Source organism: Aquarana catesbeiana, linkage group LG05 (assembly GCF_042186555.1).
Source record: "Aquarana catesbeiana isolate 2022-GZ linkage group LG05, ASM4218655v1, whole genome shotgun sequence".
NCBI classification, from domain to species: domain Eukaryota; kingdom Metazoa; phylum Chordata; class Amphibia; order Anura; family Ranidae; genus Aquarana; species Aquarana catesbeiana.
Genome location: NC_133328.1, coordinates 465,450,329 through 465,468,948, shown reverse-complemented (window position 1 = coordinate 465,468,948; position 18,620 = coordinate 465,450,329). Strand labels below are relative to the sequence as shown.

General features: G+C 40.8%; 1 protein-coding gene across 7 annotated transcripts in view; it reads right to left on the bottom strand.

The window, feature by feature from the left end:
- DLGAP1 (DLG associated protein 1) overlaps positions 1-18,620 on the bottom strand; it is an 834,809-nt gene that overhangs the window by 426,388 nt on the left and 389,801 nt on the right. For all 7 annotated transcript variants that reach the window (XM_073631412.1, XM_073631415.1, XM_073631414.1 and 4 more), the window contains one exon: positions 7,908-8,947. In XM_073631412.1, coding sequence (XP_073487513.1) covers positions 7,908-8,876 — 969 coding nt within the window. In that variant the 5' untranslated portion in view covers positions 8,877-8,947. The remainder of the gene's footprint in view (positions 1-7,907; positions 8,948-18,620) is intronic.

The window sequence follows — 18,620 nt, the reverse complement described above, 5'->3', positions numbered from 1 at the left end:
TCATGGTAACTCTGGAGGGGCTGCAGAGATCCACAGCTCAGGTGGGAGAATCTGTCCACAGGACAACTATTAGTCGTGCACTCTACAAATCTGACCTTTATAGAAGAGTGGCAAGAAGAAAGCCATTGTTGAAAGAAAGCCATAAGAAGTCCCGTTTGCAGTTTGCGAGAAGCCATGTGGGGGACACAGCAAACATGTGGAAGAAGGTGCTCTGGTCAGATGAAACCAAAATTGAATTTGACTTAAAAGCAAAACGCTATGTGTGGCGGAAAACTAACACTTTACATCACTCTGAACACACCATCCCCACTGTGAAACATGGTGGTGGAAGCATCATGCTATGTGGATGCTTTTCTTCAGCAGGGACAGAGAAGCTAGTCAGAGTTGATGGGAAGATGGATGGAGCCAAATACAGGACAATCTTAGAAGAAATCCTGTTATGCTGTGTACACACGACCGGACTTTCAATGGACTGAATCACGTCGGACTTTTCGACAGACTTTCGAATGACTTTTCGATGGACTTCCGTCGAATTGGACTTGTCTACACACAATCACACCAAAGTCTGACGGATTTGACCGTGATGACGTACGACCGGACTAGGAAGTTCATAGCCAGTAGCCGATAGCTGCCCTAGCGTCGTTTTTTGCCCGTCGGACTAGCATACAGACGAGCGGATTTTCGACCAGATTCGAGTCCGTCGGAAAGATTTGATACATGTTCTAAATATAAAGTCCGTCACATTTTTGACAGAAAAGGTCAGCTGCAGGTCCGATGAAGCCCACACACGGTCGAATTGTCCGACAGATTCGTTCCGTCGGACAAGTTTGGTCGAAAAGTCCGGCCGTGTGTACACGGCATTCGAGTCTGCAAAAGACTTGAGACTGGGACAGAGGTTCACCTTCCAGCAGGACAACGACCCTAAACATACAGCCAGAGCTACAATGGAATGGTTTAGATCAAAGTTTATTCATGTGTTAGAATGGCCCAGTCAAAGTCCAGACCTAGATGCAATTCAGAATCTGTTGCAAGACTTGAAAATTGCTGTTTACAGATGCTCTCCATCCAATCTGACAGAGCTTAAGGCTGTATTTAAATCTATGCAAATTGGATGTGGATTTCCCCGCATCCAATTCGCATGACAGGAGAATGTGACCAGCTCTTTATGGAGCCGGTTCATATATCTCCGTGGCGGCTGCGAAGCGGCTTGCACAAGAACGCTGTGCGTCTTTGGCTCTGTTTTAGGGCCAAATTCAGGCAAAAATTCAGCCCTGATTCGTCCCTGAAATGGAGAACAGGGACACACCGGACTCCTGCTGCAAGCCACATCTGTCGGAGGTGTGAACCCAGCCTGTGCTAGTTTGCAAAGAAGAATGGGCAAAAACTTCACTCTCTAGATGTGCAAAGCTGGTAGAGACATACCCAAAAAGACTTGCAACTGTAATTGCAGCGAAAGGTGGTTCTACAAAATATTGACTCAGGGGGGCTGAATACAAATGCACCCAACACTTTTCACATATTTATTTGTAAAAGACTCTGTAAACCATTTATCATCTTCCTTCCACTTCACAATTATGTGCCACTTTGTGTTGGTCTATCACATAAAATCCCAATAAAAATACATTTAGGTTTTTGGTTGTAACATGACAAAATGTGGAAAATGTGCCATGTTTGCAGACTCTGATCTCCCATCTGACCTCCCATGTGCCATGTATGCAGACTCTGACCTCCCATGTGCCATGTCCACAGACTCTGACCTCCCATCTGACCTCCTATGTGCCATATCCACAGACTCTGACCTCCCATCTGAAATCCTATGTGCCATGTCCACAGACTCTGACCTCCCATCTGACCTCCTATGTGCCATGTCCACAGACTCTGACCTCCAATCTAAAATCCTATGTGCCATGTCCACAGACTCTGGCCTCCCATGTGCCATGTATGCAGACTTTGACCTCCCAGGTGCCATGTATGCAGGCTCTGATCTCCCATCTGACCTCCCATGTGCCATGTATGCAGACTCTGACCTCCCATGTGCCATGTCCCCAGATTCTGACCTCCCATCTGACCTTCCATGTGCCATGTCCACAGACTCTGACCTCCCCTGTGCCGTGTATGCAGACTCTGGCCTCCCATGTGCCATGTATGCAGACTCTGACCTCCCATGTGCCATGTATGTAGACTATGGCCTCCCATGTGCCATGTATGCAGACTATGACCTCCTATGTGCCATGTCCAGACTGTGACCTCCCAGCTGACGTCCCATATGCCATGTCCGCAGACTCTAACCTACCATGTGCCATGTATGCAGACTCTGACCTCCCATGTGCCATGTCCACAGACTCTGACCTCCCATCTGACCTCCCATGTGCCATGTAAGTAGACTCTGACCTCCCATGTGCCATGTCCACAGACTCTGACCTCCCATGTACCATGTATGCATACTCTGACCTCCCATGTGCCATGTCCACAGACTCTGACCTCGCATCTGACCTCCTATGTGCCATATATGCAGACTCTGACCTCCCATGTGCCATGTCCACAGACTCTGACCTCCCATCTGACCTCCCATGTACCATGTATGCATATTCTGTCCTCCCATGTGCCATGTCCACAGACTCTGACCTCGCATCTGACCTCCTATGTGCCATATATGCAGACTCTGACCTCCCATGTGCCATGTATGCAGACTCTGACCTCCCATCTGACATCCTATGTGCCATGTCCACAGACTCTAACCTCCCATGTGCCATGTATGCAGACTCTAACCTCCCATCTGACCTCCCATGTGCCATGTATGCAGACTCTGACCTCCCATGTGCCATGTCCACAGACTCTGACCTCCCATGTGCCATGTCCACAGACTCTAACCTCCCATGTGCCATGTATGCAGACTCTAACCTCCCATCTGACCTCCCATGTGCCATGTATGCAGACTCTGACCTCCCATGTGCCATGTCCACAGACTCTGACCTCCCATGTTCCTTGTATGCAGACTCTGCGGACTGTGTTGTACAGGGGGAGCTCTATGTTATTCTTGTGTAAGGAGGGGGCTGTGGTGACCAGAGACTTCCTTACATCACAGTTTCCCTTTACACCAGAGACTACAGCATCAACTCTTAAATCATATTCCTCCTTTACACTTTGTAGCTTAAATATTGATAGTGAAGAAATATTGCACTAAAAATGGGCATTTTACTTTTTTGAATGGGGCTCTGTCAGTAAATGTAATGATTTTTTTCAGTAAAAAAAAAAATGGTGCTGTTTGTAAATTTTGAGCATCCTATCAGTAAATTTACTTCGGTGGGTTGGCAACACTGCCCTGGTCCGCTCTCCTCCCCTTCTTGTTCCTGACCTGGAAGCGACTTTGACAGTTACCCCGGCCATTAAGGCCAGGAAAAATGTAATGTAATGCAATGCAATGTACACTGCATTACATTCATGACTGAATGCATGGTAACATTGCTGATGTAACATCAGCAGGCAAATAAAGTATATGCCATATGGGGGTGGGGGTTTGCATTGTGGAGAGGAATAGGTGGCAGGAGGACAGTTGGTGGGGGGGGGCACCAAAATGGACCCTCACCTAAGTAAACAAAAATCCTTGCACAGGCCCTGTCCATAGGTATCCGCTTCACTAAGTATAAAGTGCTGTAAAACATCCGTCCTGTTAGGGAAAAGCTCACCACATGGAGCCAGAAAAGTGGTATATAGCGTAGTATTTATTAGTATTCCAGTACATCCATAAAAACAATGTAAAATCCACGTGGACTATAAACAATATCATGCAGGCTTATATCCATTAGTCTTCTGGTAAGTGCATTTTTCCTTTCGTATACTGCACTAGGGAACATTATGGAACTTGGAACGATAGACACATTTTGGAACTTTTTAAAGGATCAGCACATTTATATGCTTTTCTGAGCACTTCTATTATTTGTTTTTAGTGTGATATGTTTTTCATTTGACATATATATTTTTTTATGTAATACATAGACATGTTCACTGCCGAAAAATTTGTTCGTTTTTGTTTCATTCGTTTTATTTACTTATTTTGTAATTTCCAAAAATTCTAAATAATAGCTAACTAACTAATAACTAACTATTAAATTATAGGTATTGGAATTTCCTTTCAAATTTGGCTTAGTCAACGTAACGAATACGAATTTATCCAAAGTTACAAATTATGCGAAATAACGAATGCCGCATCTAAATAAATGTACCAGAACAAATTAATAAATAATAATAATAATAATAATAATGTTTTTTTATTATTATTATTATAGTTATTTATTATTATTAATTTGTTATGTTCCATTCGTTTAGATACAGCAATTATTTAGGATAATTCGTAACTTCAGATAAATTCGTATTCGTTACGTTCACTAACAGCCAAATTTGAAAGGAAATTACAATACCAATAATTTAATAGTTAGTAATAGTTAAGTTATTATTAGTTAATTATTATTTCAGATTTTTGAATTTTTGTGTTTTTGAATCTTCCCAACTTCTTTCTTATATTCGGATTTTCGTTCTTTTGAATTTTCGTTCTTATTTTCGAATTTCCAAATGTTTGGATTTTCGAATTTCTGATTTTCCAGATTTTCGAATTTTTGATTTTCCGAATTTCCAGATTTTCAAACTTCCGTATTTTCAAATTTCCGAATTCTCGCATTTTTGAATATTCAAATTTACGAATATTTGGAAAAATTTGTTAAATGGGTTTTCGTTAATTCGGATATTTCCGAATTAACAAATTTGTCGAAGTTCGTTATAAAACAAATTCTAGACGAAACGAATTGCACATGTCTGGTAATGCATATGTGATATACGTTTGCAGCACTTGTCAGATATATATATGCACTTTATGCACTATATTATTCATGAGGTATATTTTATGCTTGTCTTTTATGCTTATCTTCTGTCTCTATCCCTTACGGGTCTTAGAACCCACAGTTGCACTGGAACTCTCTGGGCTTGCATGTCTCTCTCCTTACTCTCTATTACCCTTCTCTCTCCAAGCCGGACCACTGACCCAAGTTATATCACACAGGACAAGTGAGTGGGACCCACACAGGAACCCGATAAAAAGACAGAGAAACCGGGCATGACATTAACTCTTACGCTCCCAGCTGGGACAGCACCTAACTAGTGGCTTCAACCTGTTCACAAATGTTTCACCCCACAAACATAACTTTAAGTACACATGGCTTGTAAAACCTGTTCTCAGCATGACTAAACCAAAGGAGACATATCCACCAAGTATATGTATATATATATATATATATATATATACATATATACTAACAAGTACAGATGATTCTTAAATTTGGACTATGAAAGGGACTGTTTGGCTTACATTACCAGTGGTCCATTACTTTAGATGGTACTTCTTTATATTTTGGCTTAAGATTCTAGATGATCAAAAAGATTTTGAGGTTTCCAGGCCCCACCGATTGGCTTACTGGAGTAAATACATCAGCATCTCTACTCCTGTCACCTGGCATGACAGGCTGGAATGGTAGAGGAAGAGAGAACAGAGGGGGTGGATGAGTAGTACTGGGCCCAGTTAGTGCTACTTTTATAGCCTGTGCTCCCTCTCACTATGAAACAACACCCTAAGATCAGCAATAATTTGGCCCTGCACCCAGTGCCACAATGCACTAAGCGTACTCTCACATACTAGGTGTGCTAATATCCTCATTGGTTCCTGTGGTACTATTAGCCTGGCATATGCAGTCCCCAGGTATTTATATTACCAACCACAACACAGAAGAAGTTAAGCAGCCATACCACAGACTAAAGACAGTACTATTTGATCACCCGGTCGCCTACTTGGGGGCCCCACAGTTACTGTAGAGTATATGTGACCTGGGAAAAGTGTGTGGGCTGCTCAAGCTCGATAGGGAAGGGGTATGTGGACAGGGCATCCGCAGCTGCTGCTAGAGTGCTGACAGGGGATGGAGCCCATCCTGGCTCCTGCAAAGGGACAAAAAAGGAAGGGTAACCCCTGGAAGTCACACATCTATGGTGTACTACTGCAATGAATGGTGTAGCAACCTCAGCCTGGACTCCGACCAGGCCACGCCCACAACATGTTTCACTCCGCCCCCCAGAGCTTAGTCATGGGAACCCCTATGACTAAGCTCAGGGGGGGCGGAGTAAAACACATTGGGGGCGTGGCCTGGCCAGAGTCCAGGCTGAGATTGCTACACCATTCATTGCAGTAGGACACCATAGATGTGTGACTTCCAGGGGTTACCCTTCTTTTCTAGTTACTGTATATGTTAGAGCAGATTCAGACATGTATTCTATTTACTTGCTGTAAAGTGCTAATGAAATTCTTTGCACGTAAGTAAGATTTTTCTCCATGTATAACCTTTAACACATATCCTTCCGTTTTTGTTTTTCAATACAGACATCTGTGTTATAACTGCTAAACTACATTTAAACTACATTTACAAAGATATTTAAGAGGGATCATTCACCTAAAAACATAATGCACATAAGATTGAAAGGAATCTAAGTAGCGTAATCATTAACATGATCACTATGGGAGTTATTTACTAAAGGAAAATCCACTTTGCACTGCAAGTGCACTTGGAAGTAAAGTCGCTGTAGATCTGAGGAGGACATACAAGGAAAATAAAAAACAGCATTTTAGCTTGCACATGATTGGATGATAAAATCAGCAGATCTTCCACTCATTTCAGATCTACCCCTTAGATTTAGAGCGACTGCACATCCAAGTGCACTTGCAGTGCAAAGTGGATTTGCCTTTTGAAAATAACCCCCTATGACACTAACTAAGAGGCACAGTTCTGCTCATACAGTATTCAGAGCTAAAGGATACATTTTCTATGATCAATACCTGCGACATCAGTTTGTTCGCATATTAATCATTTACACCAGCAGGTCCAAAAAGCATTCTTCTCAATTCAGTAAGATTAATTAATGTTATTTATTTAATTTGGAAACTTTGAGCTGAGCTCAGTTAAATAGACACTTGGTAGTAGGCAGAACAGCTAATGTATTCTTGGCTTGCAAAGTACAATGCCCTAAATGTAATCACATATGAAGCTGTAAATACTGGATAATGTTAAAAAACTGGGTAACATAACTCAAAAAATGAAGATTGCTCATTCATCTGATATATACACCTCAAATATTTACACTTCCTGTATAGTACAAAACTTCTTATTCTCTATAATAGAGGAACCCGCAAAGCCGTGGTATGCCTCTGCTTAATTAGCAAATAACAATAGGAACCAACCAACAGTTTTTCTGGCTAAAAAGTGTCTGACTAAAGTCCCAGTGACTGATAAATGCAATCCCTTTTTTCCCAGAATATATTCAGGTAATATTAGAATAAATCAATCTTTAGTACAATTTGTACCTAGGTAAGGGAAATGCAACACAGACTAGAGATTGGATGTGAGTTGATAATTTCTGAGTGAGATACATACAGAGAATAATATGTTCTACTTTTTTATGTTACCAGTCAATGATGATAGAATAAACTAAGTTAGAACTATTAATTATTCCCTAGAGAATTTTGAATAGCATTTATGCTTGGTGGCTTATGAAAATTTACATTTAATGTCAGAGAGGCTTGTGTGCCACATCGGACAATTAAAATAAAAAAAGCATTTTCAGCAATAGTTGACTAAGGGATGTTTGATACAGTAGAGTACACCCCTTGTACATAAATAATGTGCAGGGCTCCCTATCATCATAAGGAAGAGAGACCCTGTGGAAAAGAGTGATGGAATCATCATAATGCGACCTGTGATGATAATTGATCTGCCACACAACTAAGAAAGTTGTTGGTACTAACACATAAGTGTATACATCAAGAGTTTACAACAATAAAACGTGTCACATAAAAAATAATTCTTATAACATACCTGTAGATACTGAAATGATCTCTCTGGTTGACAGGACTCAGACTTTACCATTGCCTGTTCCATGTTTATTGCAGGTTTCTGATACACCTCCCGCGCCCTGCTTACTGTGAGCGCTGATGCCCAAGAACTTTTCTTCAACATCTGGCTGTCCAAACTTACAGGTAAACTCACAGGTAAATTTGTTGTACAAGTGTTACATTTCACATCATTATTGCTTCTTGATGACTTTAATGCATGCTCACTAAGTGAATTGTAAGCCTCCATGAAATACTGAGATGCAGAACGCTCCGGGCATCTACCCATAGTCATGACTGTAGATGGTGCATGGTACATGCAAACATCATTGTCTAGATTATCCTGTGATCCCCACCACCCTGAAATGTTTGTTCTTGGTTTCATTTCAGCTCTTCTTTCTTTGCTTTTACTCCTCTTGCCATATCTCACGGTTTGCATCTCATCTGGGCTGGCTTTGCTTCCATTGCTATTTCCCTTCATTGGTCCTTCAAGAGAATGGGATTTTGTAAAGAGTTTCTGAACAGAGTGAACTAAGTGACGTATTCTACCAGGACTGTCACCACGATGCTCCACGGCACTCCTTTTGTATTGCAAAGTGTGATAGCCATCTCGATTGATAGGTATTTGTCTTTCAAATTGGTCCAAGAGATTGGTAGGAAGGCGGTTACCTTTTCCAACTGTTCCATGGGGGACTAGTGCACATTCATCCTTAAGCTCATGGTGAGAACTGTAATGTCTCCTTGGAAAAGTACTACTAGCAATCTGATCCCCATACGACATCATGCATTCTACTGGATAGGAGTTCCTTTGAGCATAGTAGGGGTGATCTGCAGGATGAGGATCTACTGGATTCAGCAAATATGGCTTTCTGTCTGTGTGATGAGGCAAGGTTTCACATACTGAATCACAAACAACCCCATGATGATGGCTACGGCTGCTTGATATGCCTTTCATAATTGAGATGAATGATATGTCAAAGTCATTGACTATTTGATGTGGTCAGTGTGGAGGTCTTAAGCAAAGGCCTAAAAAACAGAAAAGACATGTTAGATATTATAAGTTCAGTAATGCGAAAAAGCAGACACCAGTACTTACTGACACTTTTCTAAAAACTATATATAATTAAAATACCCATAGGGGAGGCATATGGCATGCTCCAATACTAAGAAAATCATCATTAACTATTCATTTTTTTATTAAAAATATGCATTCTGTATTGAAAGGCTGTGTCAAGTAAAACTGGTAAGTACATTTATACTCAGAAGGCAGAAGCTCTGCCAATGGTAAGCACATTCAAGGCTATAGCCAGCTGAGCCAGTTGTATAATTTAATCACCTTTAAGTCCTTAATTGTCTGTTACCATTAACAATGTGAATAACGCATACTGAATAAAGTGTGACCAGGTGAAGAACTATAAGCCACCTTCAATACATACAGTAAAATGCATTGGCTTTCTGTAAAACAACAGAAACAGAAAACAAATGTATTGTTAAAGTCACATAAACAGTTTTCAAATGTTTTTTCAGAAGCAGATTAGGTATCTTTGTGGTAATATTATACCTTATAGAGTAACTCCACTTTTGTTAAGAAAAAACCCACTGGGTGATCTATATGCATTACAAGGATTTTAACAAACTTCGTTGCAGATTCCTATCTTTTGTTATTCTGAAGAAATCCATGTGTGTTTGTCTGTGTCCATGTGGAAAGTGAATCTAAGTTTTTTTCATACCGTATTTATCGGCGTATAACACGCACTTTTTTCCCCTTAAAATCAGGGGAAAATCGTAGGTGCGTGTTATGAGGAGCGAGCGCCGCCGAAAAAGACCGAACCGAGCCGATTGTACTGTGTACTCAGCTCCTTTTGGCTGCACTCGCAGTCATGCCGTTCTGCCTCCCTGCTGTCTGAGTGGAAGAGTGAGCGTCGCCGAAAAAGACAGAGCCGAGTGTACTGTGTACTCAGCTCGGCTCCGCTCGCAGTCACACCTCCTAGCCTTTACGTGCCGCCATTGGACTGGTGATGTGTCCATCATAGGAGCCGGGCCAAGGGGCGGGACTGCGAGATGAGCGGCGGCGAGCGGCGCAATAATTTAAAAAATCTTGGCAGGAAAAATCACTTAAAAAAGATAAAGCTGCAATTTTGGGCAAGGCTGGACAATGGGCAAGGCTGCAGATGATCACTGGGCAAGTCTGGACACTGGGCAAGGCTGGACACTGGGCAAGGCTGCAGATGATCACTGGGCAAGGCTGGACACTGGGCAAGGCTGGACACTGGGCAAGGCTGCAGATGAACTAGGCAAGGCTGGACACTGGGCAAGGCTGCAGATGAACACTGGGCAAGGCTGGACACTGGGAAGATGATTCACCGCTCAGGAGGATCTAATCCCGGGTGTGTGTTAGTAAAGCCTTCAGAGGCGGAGAGTCCCAGGTGCTGGCCAAATGCAAATTGGTGCAGGATTTAGAACAGGAAAATCTGGATGCCGCACACCGGATAAAGCTGAAAAATCTTCTTTATTGTAAAAGTTGGATCATCAAAAGTACAGGACAATCAGGCAGATAGTACAGACACATCTGACGCGTTTCACACTCTAATTTGAGTGCTTACTCATAACTGCAGTGTATTGCTGTCTCCCAGGGGCATGCTGGATTATTTGTATCCTGAATATGCAGCGATGGTATTGTATTGAGCCTTCAGCATCGCTGATACTAAATCCAGGATCTAAGTGGTAAATCCGGTGTTGGCCTTCCTCCCTCTAATGGCTGCTTCCTTAATTAGGAATATTGTTTACATGCCCCTGTTGAGATATTTAACTATATCTAATATACTTTCTTACTGCTGATTGAACTTTCTCATGCTACCGTGACTTGCATAATTTTGCATTCCAATTTAAGATAGAGAGACATATTTCCTTCTCTGTCTCATCTGTGAACCTTGGCCGTGTCCTGAGGAAGCCTAACGGTGAAACGCGTAGACATACAAGGGCTCACTGTACAATAATCATAGATGCTATATGTTACAATTGTTATTGTTTTTAGATATTGTATTTTTCAATAAATTTATATTTTTTATACTGCTATATCTTCTCCGCTGGTTCTTAGCCTAAAAAGTCTGCCTCCCTGGTAATACTCAGTACTACCTTATTTTGTATGCCCTATTGGGAGCATCTCCCCAAAAATTTAATTTTTGTTGCAGGGGATGCCTGAAATCTGGTTAGTATCTTAGTGTAGACTTCTGGGAAAATCAGTGAAAACAATCACACAAGCAGGAAATTATGTTTGTGTGTAAAGAACACCTCCAGGTAGCCATATTGCATTGCACTTTATAGAAAATCACAGAGCTGCAGACCAAAAAGGAAAGGTAATTTTTGATAACATTTGATTACAATATGACTTGAGTCGCAATTGTATATGCTACATTTTTTTTTTAATTTGCTATTGCTTTCCCACAAAAGTGGAGTTACCCTTTAAAGGATGACGTTATCTGGGGTAACAAGAAATACCATGATTTTTTAAAGTCAACATGTCACTACAAGGCACAAATACTGCACATTGTAAGTACATGAAGAAGATGGCCTTGTTCAAATAACCACAATTGAAACTTCTTTGGCTTGAAAGGGCCATCAAATTATTTATATTTATGATATAGGTCACAAGTCATGACAGCTAACAAACAACCATCTCCAAGTTGACTATCTAACACCACAATGTAATCTAACATCCTGTCCTTTCCATGTACTCCAAACAGGTGCTCGACTACCCAAAGCCCACAAAGGTCAAAGCTCAGAAGTCATCTTAAACATTGATAAAGTAAAATATCATAACAGGCTGAGAAAAAAAACACAAAGGACATTAACTGAAGGAGCCTAAGGTCAGTGTGGTCACCCATTTTCCTTCTCAGGTAGCCCAACAGTATTGCTCCCCTCTAGCCATGACAACCAATTGCTCCTAACTGCATTTAATTAAAGCAGCAGCCAGCAGCCTGAGTTAGAAAACATATTATCTTGTGCCTTTATTCTGTTAGTCAGGGCCCCATTTTGCCATGACTCCTGGGGCTTATCATTCTAAGTGTATGTTTTACAATCTAGAAGCAAAAGGTTGCTGCTGATAAGTTCCATGGACTTTGCCTATAAGCGCCTTGGGGTTCCCACCAACCCTTCCCACAATTGCCTGTTCTCCCTGCATTGAGGCTGTATATCACTGTATATCCACCAGTCTTTTTCAAATCACTAGCACTGTGCTTTTTAGACAAACTGCTTAGTAATGCATATAAAGAGACCTAACAGGCCTAAGAGGTCTGCAGGAATGATACTGTGATAAGTCAGATAGATTTCATAAACTACAACAGGAAGATCATGTCACTGGTGCCCTTGAGAAATAAAGGCTGTCATTGGGTGGTAGTCACCAGTGTGCCAGTGTTGTGTGCAATGCCCATTATTATTCTAGGACAAGCTAAAGGTCAAGAACCTTTCTAATGTAATAAAAAGTTTAAAAATATACTCAAATTTAATTCATAAATGTAAAAAAATATATAAACTGATCATTAACAACAACGTCTGTTATATGAGCAGAATTGAATGCCCAGATATGCAGTTCTGTTCACTTATACTACAATACATAATATCACAAGGAAGCTTGTCAAGATAAAGTTCAGCCTCACTCAGCAGGAATGACCTAATTCCAAGACATTGTTTAACATAGCACAACACGGTACATAAAAGGTGTTAGAACTTTTAATAAGCAAATGTTTATATCACAAAGCATCAGCTTCTGAGAATTTGCCATTCAACATAAAAGAAATGAACACCTTGAAGCAGCCAAGGCAGATGGAGCAAGCATTTTCCCAAGATCTCTTCTTCAGCACAGCATGAATAAAACAGACTGGAAAATGACATGCTTACATGGCTTTGATCAGAACTATTTTCAGTGGAGCATTTTAGCTTCAAGGGATATTGAGAAGAAGTATTTATAAGCATCCAAAGCTCAAACATAGTATGCTGAGTGATGACAACAGATTCTCTGCAGAAGAGGCAATCTCAGTGTGCTTCTTGTTAAAGGGACTGTGGTGCCACTGCTGATATGGTTACTCCTCTTAGGATGCAATTGCCAGGTTTAAAGCAATATACTCATATGATCTTGTTATGGAATCGCATAGTTACAAGTTGTCTTCTTATCACAATGACATGCTAAAAAAGGGTAATGATAGGTTAGAGATAGAAAGGAAGGCAGAATAATGCAACAATAATGCATTCAGTAGGCCCATGATTAGTTTCTCTAGACAAAAACAGTATAATATAGCACAATTTAAATCTACAAAATATATAATTTATCTATGAAAAGCGGACTATTTCAATAATGGGTGTATAATGATGGTCTGAATTTTCCCGTATTTTCCAGGGACTCCATCTATAAAGTCTCCAATTCAGAGGCACTGGGTTGATATACTAAAGGTACTGTAAATAGTGTAGACTGTTTACCTTGCTCTGCTGATTTCCATCACCCAATCATGTGCAAGCAATTTTTTATACTTGCAATTCTGTACTTGAATTTCTTCATAATTTTACCACATTTACTAACATCTGAGGAATTTCCTTGAAAAGCGCAAATTCCCTTGCAAAGTGAACAGACTATTGCCTTTAGTAAATCATATATCAATATAAGGACACAGTAGAATATGTATTTTTCTTTTTGCGGTATTCTCCATCATGTGATGGTCTATCATTATTATTATTATAATACAGGATTTATATAGCACCAACAGTTTATGCAGTGCTTTAAAATCTAAAAGGGAGACAGTACAGTTACAATAAAATAAAATACAAGAGGGTTTAGAGGGCCCTGCTTATAAGAGCTTACAATCTAAGAGGGTGGAGCAAGTGGTACAAAAGGTTATAACTGTGGGGGACAAGCTGATGAAAGTGATAAAAGATTAGTGGGAGACGTGATAGGCTACCCTGAAGGGGTGAGCTTTGAGAGTTCGCCTAAAGGCAGCCAGAGTAGGAGATAGCTGGACAGATTGAGGCAGAGAGTTCCAGAGGATGGGAGCGGCTCTGGAGAAGTCATGGAGACGAGCATGGGAGGAGAAGACAAGTGTGCTAGAGAGCGGAAGGTCTTAAGCGGAGCGGAGAGGATGGTTTGGGTGATATTTGGAGACAAGATAAGTGATGTAGCTCAGGGGAGAGTTGTGAATGGCTTTGTATATTGTAGTTAGTATTTTGAATTTTATTTGCTGGGTAATCGTAAACCAGTGTAGGTATTGGCGGAAAGAGGTAGCAGACACTGAGCAGTTGATAAGGTAGATGAGTCTGGCAGCAGCATTCATGATGGACTGAAGAGGGGAAAGCCTATGGAGAGTTAGGCCTATGAAAAGGAAGTTGCAATAGTCAAAGCGAGAGATAACAAAGGAGTGATTGAGTAGCTTGGTGATTTCATTAGTTAAAAAGGAGCGAATTTTAGAAATGTTACGGAGGTGAAGTCTACAAGCTTTAGACAATGACAAGCTTTGATGATTGCATTATTGATTTTGATGAAAAAGCAATGAAGGGGGGCACGGATGGGATTATCATCAGCTTGGTTTTAGATTTAGTTTACAGAAGTGGTGCGACATCCATGTTGATATGCTGACACATGCTGATGCTGTGCACTCCCTCCCTCATAATCACCTCTCAAAAACACAGGCAGCCATTAGCTTGATTGAGTGGCTTCTGTAGGGAGTCTCCATGTCAACACTGCACTGAGAAGTTTGGCAGTGTCACCAGCTCATGTGACCTGCAGTGGTTTTGGTGGCCCTATGTCCCAGGGTCCTACACGGTGTGAGAGCTGCATTGCAGTCATGTGACTGCTAATACAAGGAACAAAAATGGTATTTACTTATATGTTTTAATACAAAATTGACACAGATTGTTTGGTTAATATCTGCTCTGTTATAACAGTGTAAGAGATACCTTTGGTTTACTGTACATATGCTTTAACCACTTCAATACCGAATACTTTTACCCCCTTCCTGCCCAGGCCAATTTTCAGCTTTCAGCGCTATCACACTTTGAAAAACAATTTCCCGGTCATGCAACACTGTACCCATATGAAATTTTTATCATTTTTTTTACAAAAATAGAGCTTTCTTTCGGTGGTATTTATTTACCACCGTTGCTAAATAAACGAGAAAAGACCAAAAATCTTGAAAAAACCCCTAAATTTTTCTTCATTTCTGGTATACTATTTTGCAAATAAATAATCTGTCTTCATAAATTTAAGCCAAAATGTATACTGCTAAATTTCTTTGGTGAAAACAACCAAATCAATGTATATTATTTAGTTTGTAGGAAAGTTATAGAGTCCACAAACAATGGTATACATATCTGAAAATCGATCTGTCCTTATGTACTGATGGCCTAAATTCTTGAGGTCTGAAAATGCCAGGACAGTACAAATATCACCCCAAATTACCCCTTTATGAAAGTAGACAGTCCAAGGTATTTAGTAAAAGGCATGGCAAGTGTTTTGAAGCTGTCATTTTTTGTTACAATTCTTTGGAAAATGAAGAAATTACAAGAAAATGTCACCAGCGCAGTACAGCATCATCATACAACTGGTGTGGTGGTAATCAGGGACACTGACTGGTGACAGTATGTAAAAAAAACGAAAAAAAATATATTTAAAAAAAAAAATGTAAAATATTTTTTTTCTTTTTTATTAAATTTTTTACTTTTTTTTACAATTTTGTTTACATAGAGTGACCAGAGCAATACAGTGTTACCATAGTAACATTGTACTATTCTCAGGAGGTGATTAGAATATATATATATACAGTACCTCACAAAAGTGAGTATACCCCTTACGTTTTTGTAAATATTTTATTATATCTTTTCATGCGACAACACTGAAGAAATTACACTTTGCTACAATGTAAAGTAGTGAGTGTACAGCTTGTATAATGGTGTAAATTTGCTGCCCCCTCAAAATAACTCAACACACAGGCATTAAAGTCTAAACCGCTGGCAACAAAAGTGAGTACACCCCTAAGTGAAAATAAATTGGGCCCAAAGTGTCAATATTTTGTGTGGCCACCATTATTTTCTAGCACTGCCTTAACCCTCTTGGGCATGGAGTTCACCGGAGCTTCACAGGTTACCACTGGAGTCCTCTCCTCCATGATGACATCAGATGACATCACGGAGGAGAAACCTTGCGCTCCTCCACATTCTGTTTGAGGATGCCCCACAGATGCTCAATAGGGTTTAGGTCTGGAGACATGCTTGGCCAGTCCATCACCTTTACCCTCAGCTTCTTTAGCAAGGCAGGGGTCATGTTGGAGGTGTGTTTGGGGTCATTATCATGTTGGAATACTGCATTGCGGCCCAGTCTCCGAAGGGAAGGGATCATGCTCTGCTTCAGTATGTCACAGTGCATGTTGGCATTCATGGTTCTCTCAATGAACTGTAGCTCCCCAGTTGCGGCAGCAGTCATGCAGCCCCCGACCATGGCACTCCCACCACCATGCTTGACTGTACGTAAGACACACTTGTGTTTGTACACCATGGTTCCAGTAATCCAATATCCCTAGTCTGCTTGTCTTCAGCAAACTGTTTGCGGGCTTTCTTGTGCATCATCTTTAGAAGAGGCTTCCTTCTGGGATGAAAGCCATACAGATCAATTTGATGCAGTGTGTGGCATATGGTCTGAGGACTGACAGGCTAACCCCCCACCCCTTCAACCTCTGCAGCAATGCTGGCAGCACTCATATGTCTATTTCCCAAAGACAACCTATGGATATGAAACTGAGCACGTGCACTCAACCTCTTTGGTCAACCATAGCGAGGCCTGTTCTGAGTAGAGGTAAGAGGTTTTACCACATCATCACGACATACTTACCCATGAGTGGACCAATAACTCTATCACAAAATCACCTGCTATAAACGCCGGGTGCCAGGATGATAGGCACCTTCAAATATAAGTTAAAATTTTATATTGTTTTTAACAAAAATAAATCGTTTATACCGGCACTGCGCAATGAGGATTTTTTCTGTCATTTCCATCCATCTATATGAGGCATTTTTCTACATGTGTCAACAGACTTCCACAGGGGTATCCCCACACGCTTGAAAGACCACACTAGAGATAGGTGGTCAACTCCTAGGGCTGAGTGCACATCCATGTAGGGCACCCAGTCTGAGCACTTCTGCACACGGATACGTTATTAGGCACGAGCACCTTATATCATCACTTAGTGGGACTGTATAAGAGATATATGTGTATATTAACTTATCTTAACATTAAGCACAGTGAACTATTTTATATTGTATCTTATTGCCTTTAGCAATTTTTTTTTACTGCAGCTGGTGTACTGCTGTGCAATCTATTTGAATATTTTGGTTATCTTACAATCCAGTGGTGCTTAGATTTAATTCTTTCCTGTTCTGAATGGAAACTGTCCTGTTAAACTGCTGTATGGTCTTGGTCACTGTGTTACAGCCCAGTTTCAGGGTCTTGGAAATCTTCTTATAGCCCAGGCCATCTTTATGTAGAGCAACAATTTTTCAGATCCTCAGAGAGTTCTTTGCCATGAGGTGACATTTTGAAATTCCAGTGACCAGTATAAGAGAGTTAGAGCGATAACGCCACATTTAACACACTTGCTCCCCATTCACACCTGAGGCCTTGTAACACTAACGAGTCACATGAAACTGGGGAGGAAAAATGGCTAATTGGGCCCAATTTGGACATTTTCACTTAGGGGTGTACTCACTTTTCTTGCCAGTGGTTTAGACATTAATGGCTGTTTGTTGAGTTATTTTGAGGGGACAGCAAATTTACACTGTTATACAAGCTGTACACTCACTACTTTACATTGTAGCAAAGTGTCATTTCTTCAGTGTTGTCACATAAAAAGATATAATAAAATATTTACAAAAATGTGAGGGGTGTACTCACTTTTGTGAGATACTGTATATATATATATAGGTTTTAAACACTATAATTGCTTATAACAAAATTTTACAGTTATAAACAACCATTTTTTCTGAATGAAAACTATTCATTCAGTGTTTACTATTGTGATTGGCTGTGATTGGCCACAGCTAATCACATGGTACAGATGGGATGTGATTGGCCCTGTCTGTACCATGTGATCGCTGTGACCAATCACAGAGCTCATCCCAATAGTACACAATGAAAGGCACAAATCAAAGCCTTTCATTGTGTACAATTGTCATGTGATCTGCTGTGATTGGCCACAACAATCACATGGTACCGGCAGTGAGCCGGTACAGTGATTTGCCACTGGCTGTGTTTAATGGACACAGCAGGTGACAGATCTCGCCGGAGCGTGGCCCGATTACAGGAGGATGTCATATGATGTCCCCCCAGGATAACAGGGTTGCCGCAGGGCTGTCGATTTACAATAGGCAAGGTGGGAGGGGGTTAAAGCATACCTAAACTCACAAGTGAAAGTGCAATTTATCCCCCCCCCACCTGAACACTTCTTTTTTCTTATTTTATGGAGAATGGGTACCTTTTTGACAGGTACACTTATCCCAGCATTTAACCTATGCCTGGAAAGCTTCGGCATAGAAAGTATTGCCAGTACAAATGAACTATCCAGGACAGCCTGTATCATTTCATCATCAGTTTTGAAATGCTGACTCCGAAGAACTCTTCTGGGGGTCCAAACAGGTGGAAATCACTTGGAGCGAGGTCTGGGCTGTA